We start from the raw sequence: 6,326 nt of genomic DNA, 5'->3' as shown, positions 1-6,326 counted from the left end.
CAGCGTATTTTGACTCCGAAACTCTGTTTATTTTTCATTTACGACCCATTGCCAGGGTTTTTATCCCAAACGAAAAGAAAATGCAACATTATCTTTTCGCAACGCTGAGTTTTATTTTGATTTCTTTGGCCCGAAATCCTGCCCTCGGCGCTATAAACACGTCGATTCGGGCCAATCTTCGTGAAGCGGAGAGCGATCCTATCTCGAAAGAACAGCGAAGGGTGGATTAAACACGAGTGGCGGCTCCGGCCGTGGGCAGAGGGCGCGGGGGGGCGGGACAGGACACCCTGGGGTGCCTTTGGGTAAATCCCCCCCGGAGAAGGGGGGAGAAGGGGAAGGGCAGCACCGGCGGGTGGCGAGGCAGCCGGCGGGGGTTGAGGAAGGGGCGGCCAGAAGTTCAAGGGAAGCCCCCGAGTGGGAAGGGACACCCCCTCGGCCGGCTCCGGGGGGGAGGGTCCCTGTGGACCTGGGACCCCTCGCTCGGGGTGACCCAGCCGCGGTGCCCCCGGATGCGGCGGGGCTGGGGAAAAGCGCCCCCCCCCCCCCCGCCCCCGTCCACCCCGCTCCCCGTCGGAGAGCACCTCCGGACCCCCGCTCCCGGGGACCCCCGCCGCCCCCCCCGCCGGCAGTCCCGGCCGAGCAGGCGGCAGCGCTCCCAGACAACGCCTCTTTTATTTGGTCGGGGTTTTTTTGTTGTTTTGATGTGGTTTTTGTTTTTGTTTTTGTTTTGTTTTGTTTTTTTCTCCGAAGCCACACTTTAAAAAATGATAAGGAACGGGTTTTATTGATTATTTTTTTTCCACCACAACATTAAGTTTATAACAATATAAGCTGTTTTAAAAATAGGACCGATCCCTAACAGAAAGCGAGAGGGCAGAGAGTACAACCGAAAGGGGGACAAATTAAAATTAAAATAAAATAAAGAAACCAACCCAAACCCTTGGGAAGACAGGAAACAATTGTCAGACAACAGGTGAGCGGACACTAAGACAGAGAGAGACTAGAGGTGTCCACTCCTCACTTGATTTCTGCCTATTAAAATCCACATACTCGATGGACTTTAGAAGAAAACTGTACATCATATCAAATAAATTAAAATTACCCTAAAGTTGATTGTCCTTCACTTAAAGCGCCCAGCTCACCGAATCTCCCTTATTTATTCGCATAAGCCAGGCTGATGCTTATTCCCCCCATGCCCTGCTCCTCTCTTCTCACTTTCCTTCGCTTTTAATTCTTTTTTTGTTTTATTAATTTATTTTGTACAACATGAACGAACGCAATTATACAATGCTAAAAACCCTTTCCTCACCACTCAAACAAAAGCAGTGCTTTAAGAATCGTCGTACAATATTGCACAGTTCAAAAGTACAATAATAATTAATAATAATAATAATTACAAAAGAAAGCAAAAGGGTACAGATTTTTTTTTTCTCCCCAAAATACCGAAATAACTTTACAAGGAAAAAAAAAAACCAACCCAAAACAACCTGACAACTAGGAAAACAAGAATTATAAACAAGGATTAAAAGTATCTAAGTAAACGATAATAAATAAGGGACACTCAAAGCGTGCGGGTGTGTTTAACCGCTCTCTTTGAGGTTGTATTTCTCGCTCGTTATAAAGTCCCATGACAGAAACGGAAAAGTACAAAATGTGGGAAAGCAAAGAGGCAAATGGGTACCGAGTTCTGCTTAAATGAAAAGCCGCGGCCGATGAAGTTTGAGTCACGACAGGATCAGGAAGAGCCTGAACAATTTGGAGGCAGAAGGAGAGGTCCGAAAGGAACAGAAATTCAGCTTCCCGTTAGCGTTTGGCAAATCTCGAGGAGTGGCCTGGGATCACTCTTTTTTTTTTTTTTTTTAGTATTATCCTTTTTTTTTCTTCTTTTTTTTTTTTTTTACAAAAATAAAACTAAAGCCACAGAGACCATCGCGGTTTTTGTCCACGTTTACAAAAGGTGTGACAGCTCCAGGGTTCTCTACAAGTTCCCGCTTTCATTTTCCTTGTTTTCCGTTCCCTCCCCCCCCATTTTTGTTATTTTTTTTTTTTTTTTCTAAATTTTCGCGACTTTCCTCTTAGCACCACCCGCCGAGGGGGTCGTGTCCCCCTCCCCCCGCACCCTTCTCCCTTCCCCAATCCCCCCCATCGCCGCTCCCCGCTCCGCCGGCTGAAATCGCACGGGTGGCTGGAGGTACTTACAAGCGGGCCGGTGACTTGCGCGCCTCTCCGCGCAGCGGCGGCGGGCGGGCTCAGACGGGCCGCAGGAGCGGCACGGAGGTGACCACGGGGTGGGAATAGTAGACGGGGTGAGGGAAGGTGAGCAGGGGCTGGGTGCCGGGGGCTCCGCCGCCCCCCGCGCCCCCCTCCGCGCCCGAGTTCTCGTGGTAGAGGATGGGGACGCGGACGATGCGCTGCGCGGCGGCGTGGCTGAGGTTGGCCGCCTCCAGCTCGGCCGCCAGCTGCCTCTTCCACTTGTTGCGACGATTTTGGAACCAAATCTTCACCTGGGTCTCTGTCAGGTGGAGGGAGGCGGCCAGGCCGGCCCGCTCCGAGCTGCTCAGGTAGCGCTTCATGTCGAAGGTGGACTCCAGCTGGAAGACCTGGCTGCGGCTGAACACCGTGCGCGTCTTCTTCTTGCGGCAGGGTTTCTTCTCCGGGCTCTCCTCCCGCTTCTTCCAGTCCTCCGCGCCTCCCTCCTTCTTCCCCTCCTCCGAGTCGCTCTCCTCCAGGACGATCTCGTCGGGGCTCTTGGAGTCCAGCTCCTTCTGCTCCCCCTCCGCCTTCAGCAGCGGCTCCGGGGAGTCCCGGTCGGTGCCCGAGGCGGGGGACGAGTCCCTCAGCAGGGATTTCTCGGCGGCTGGAGGGGAAGGGGAGCGGGGGGGGAGGGATAAGGGACACAAAGACACCTTCACCGCCCGGCCCCCGCGCCCCGTCGGGGGTGGTGGGACCAGCCGGCCGGTCCCCGGGGCGCCCCGCTGTCAGCCTCCCCCGGTCCCCGCCGGTGCGGGAGGGAGGGATGGAGGCATGGAGGGATGGAGGGACAGAAGGATGGAGAGAAGGGGGGGACGGAGGGATGAAGGGATGGAGGGAAGGAGGGATGGAGGGATGGAAGGACAGAGGGATGGGGCACGGAAGGACGGAGGGATGGAGGGAGAGAAGGAGGGGAGCGGTACCTTCTGTGCGGGGCAGGTGGGCTCCGGCCGGCGTCAGGGCGTAGGGGTACCACCAGGTCTGGGCGCGCTCCAGGCAGTGGGCGCTCAGGGCGAAGCGCGGCGCTGGGATCTCGAAGCGGGGGAAGGCGAGGTCGCCCACCTGCGAGAGGGCGAAGCCGGCGCCGTCCACCGCCGCCTTGCCCGAGGGGGCGAACAGCGCCCGCGGCTGCTTGGGGGGCGGCTTGGGGGGGTCGCCGTTGAGCAGGTTCTTGATGTAGAAGGACTCCTTGGGGGGCGGCGGCGGGGCGCTGGGCGGCTCCTGCCCGGTCTCCGGCATCCTCCGGTGCTCCTGCCCGCCGCTGGCCCCGCAGCCCGCGCCCGTCGCGCAGGTGGCGGCTCCCGGCGGGGCGGGGGAGAGGCGCGGCGGGGCGGCGTGGGAGCGCGGCGGCGGGGCCGGTCGAGGGCCCCTCGCATGGGGGGGCGGCAGGGCGGGGGGCCGAGGGGAACCGCTCAGCCCGCGGCACCGAGGGGCTGCTGCGGGCAGGCGGAGAGCCGGGGTCGTCGCTGCCGCCGCCGCCGCCGCCGCCGCCTCCCGCCGCCGCTGCTGCTGCGTCAACCTGGCGCCGGATGCTAATGATGAAATCAAAATGTCATCCAAGTTAAACGCGGGGAGCACACGGCGATTGGGCACGCACAATGGCAAATGGGATTAGGCGGGGAGGCAGGCGGCCGGCAGGAGAAGGCTCCGCGCAGCCCCTGCCCGCAGCCGCCGCGGCCCCGGCCCCCCCTGCGACGTGCTGCTGTGGCTGGAGGCTACGAGCGCCCGCCCGTTATTGCCTTTATATAGTCCAATTAGGCAGCAAATGAGGACGGGGCTATTAGCACAAAGGGATCCCGGCTGGGCTGAAGCACCACGGGAGCGGCGGGAGGCGAATGGGCACGGACCGCGCCGCTCCTGCCACAAAACCTCCCCTCGCCCCGCCGCGCCGCCCCCCCCCCTCCCCGCTCCCCGCCCCGCACCGCCGGTAACAAAAGCCGCCGGCGACGGGGGGGCAGCGGGCCGAGCCGTCGCCGAGCCGGGCTACCGGGCCCGGGAGGCACCGCGCTCCGCCAGCCCCGGGCTGCCTTAGGGCAGGAACGACCTCGGAGGGCGGCGGGAGGGCTCCCCCCGGGCCGCGCCGCGCCGCCGTCCCCGCCGGAGAGCCCCCGCTGCCTCCCGGCCCCGGTCCCACCGAGCGCGAAGGAGCGGGGCCGGCGGCACACGTCGAGGCGGCGGCGCGGCGGGGCGGGGGCGGCCACCTCCCGGCGGCGGCGGGGGGCTCTGGGGCAGGGCCCGGCCCGGCCCGGCCGCCCGCCGCCGCCGCTACCGGGGCCCGGGCCCGCCGCCGCGCACAGGGCGCCCCCTGCCGGGCCGCGCCGCCCCCGCCGAAGCGCCCCGCGTCCCGGGACGGGGCTCCCGCCCGCCGCGTCGGTACCGGAGCGTCCCTCCGCACCGCAGGAAAAATGGCGGGGCACCGGGAAGGCGGTGGCGGGTCCGGGCCTGGTACGGGCGGGTCTGGGTCCGGAGGGCCGCGATGTGACCACCGGTACAGCGGAAATTCCGCGTGTGGGCCGTGGGTACATACACTGTGCGGCGGCGGCGGGGAGGGAAAGGGAAAAGGGAAAAGGGAAAAGGGAAAAGGGAAAGGAAAGGAAAGGAAAGGAAAGGAAAGGAAAGGAAAGGAAAGGAAAGGAAAGGAAAGGAAAGGAAAGGAAAGGAAAGGAAAGGAAAGGAAAGGAAAGGAAAGGAAAGGGAAAAGAAGAGGGAAAGAAAGAAGGAAGGAAAGAAGGAAAGAAGAAAAGAGGGAAAAAACCAAAGAAAGAAATAAGGAAAGAAATAAGGAAAGAAATAAGGAAAGAAATAAGGAAAGAAATAAGGAAAGAAATAAGGAAGAAAGAGGGAAAAAGATCGAATGGAAGAAAGAAAGGAGGAAAGAGAGAGAAGAGAGCATACCAGCCTCTCAATTCTAGTGTGCTTCTTAAACATCTGAATTACACGTGAGCAAGCACTGCAAAAATCTGTCCTGGCATATGCAGAGCTATAGACTGGGAAGTGCGCGCATGGGCACAGGGAGGATAACAATCTCTACATTTCAACATGTTAATGCTCTGATCAAATATAACCGATTCCTCTTGCTATTCCCTTTTTGACACACCCACCCGGCAATTTGAAATAAGGCACCTTTTATCTGAACCAAACTTGTCACTGTTAATGCTTGCAAGCTTTAACATTGTTAAAGTTCTGCTTCCCCCTGAACATTTGTGGTTATAAATCTAGGGAAAATTTACATAGACCCAGTCACGTAATATTTTTGGCTGCAACAGTCATGGTATTTCATATACCTTCAGTGTACATGACTTTTTTCAGAGCACCATCTCTCCTATGTGACCATTTCTAAATTGTTAGTTTCATTGTGAGGAGCAGTTTAGATAAACAGGGAGGAGCAGAAATGAAAAATCTGCGAAACGCGTCTTAGGGATGGGGTCTCAGCAATTTATAGGAGTTTACAGAAATATTCTGCTCTTGTTAACAACTCTTTCACTTAAAGGCATCAGGCAAAATAAAGCTTATCAGGAATTTTTCAAAGAAATGCTATTTCAGTGGAAATACTCCTCCACTCTGGGGTAAAATGTATAGAAAACAGAAAAAAATTAAAGACAGAAAATAGTTTCTATACAGAAAACAGCCAATAGTCACCTAACCAGAGCTCTCACCTATCCTATGAGGACCTGGGCTAAAGCTCTATTTTATCTGTTTGCAGCTCTTACATGAAAAAAAACAAGGTTGCAAGTTCTTATAGAAGACCCCAGTGCGCTTCTCCATCTCAGTGAAGGTCTTGATTTAGATATGAGTCACCAAAACCATTCTGTACTGAAACTCTCACCCTTTTCTGTCTATCCTTCACTGCTTTGACAACTAGGAGGTCCTAATCCCTCCGGAGTCTTTCAGGGTAAACAACCACTCATGGTAGAAAGCCAAGCGGGGGCAGAAAATCTAGCAGGACTCTGAAGAAGTTAAAAGAATTTTCCACTTTGCAATTATTTATTAAAAAAAAAAAGCAGCAATCAATGTTCTAAAAGAGCCTTTCTACATCTCTGCCATTTGCAGCCCATGAATTCTCATATATTTTGTAT

General features: G+C 56.4%; 1 protein-coding gene across 1 annotated transcript; it reads right to left on the bottom strand.

Annotated features, from left to right (window-relative positions):
* Positions 1 to 2,249: 2,249 nt before the first annotated feature.
* HMX3 (H6 family homeobox 3) lies at positions 2,250 to 3,489 on the bottom strand. The gene is made up of 2 exons (XM_054206741.1): positions 3,174 to 3,489; positions 2,250 to 2,857 (listed from the first exon to the last, which is right to left on the bottom strand). Exons 1-2 carry the CDS (start codon positions 3,487 to 3,489, stop codon positions 2,250 to 2,252), a joined length of 924 nt encoding a protein of 307 aa, XP_054062716.1.
* Positions 3,490 to 6,326: the final 2,837 nt, after the last annotated feature.

The sequence above is a fragment of the Rissa tridactyla genome, chromosome 6 (assembly GCF_028500815.1).
Source record: "Rissa tridactyla isolate bRisTri1 chromosome 6, bRisTri1.patW.cur.20221130, whole genome shotgun sequence".
NCBI classification, from domain to species: Eukaryota; Metazoa; Chordata; class Aves; order Charadriiformes; family Laridae; genus Rissa; species Rissa tridactyla.
Note: the sequence above shows the minus strand (reverse complement) of the source record. Positions and strands in the feature narration are given on the sequence as shown.

Bases quoted from the DNA above. Each gene is read 5' to 3' on its own strand.
- HMX3 (XM_054206741.1), bottom strand. From the start codon at position 3,489: ATGCCGGAGACCGGGCAGGAGCCGCCCAGCGCCCCGCCGCCGCCCCCC. The intron at 2,858-3,173 runs GTACCGCTCCCC...CTTCCCCTCCAG, and splicing joins CCACCTGCCCCGCACAGAAG to CCGCCGAGAAATCCCTGCTG.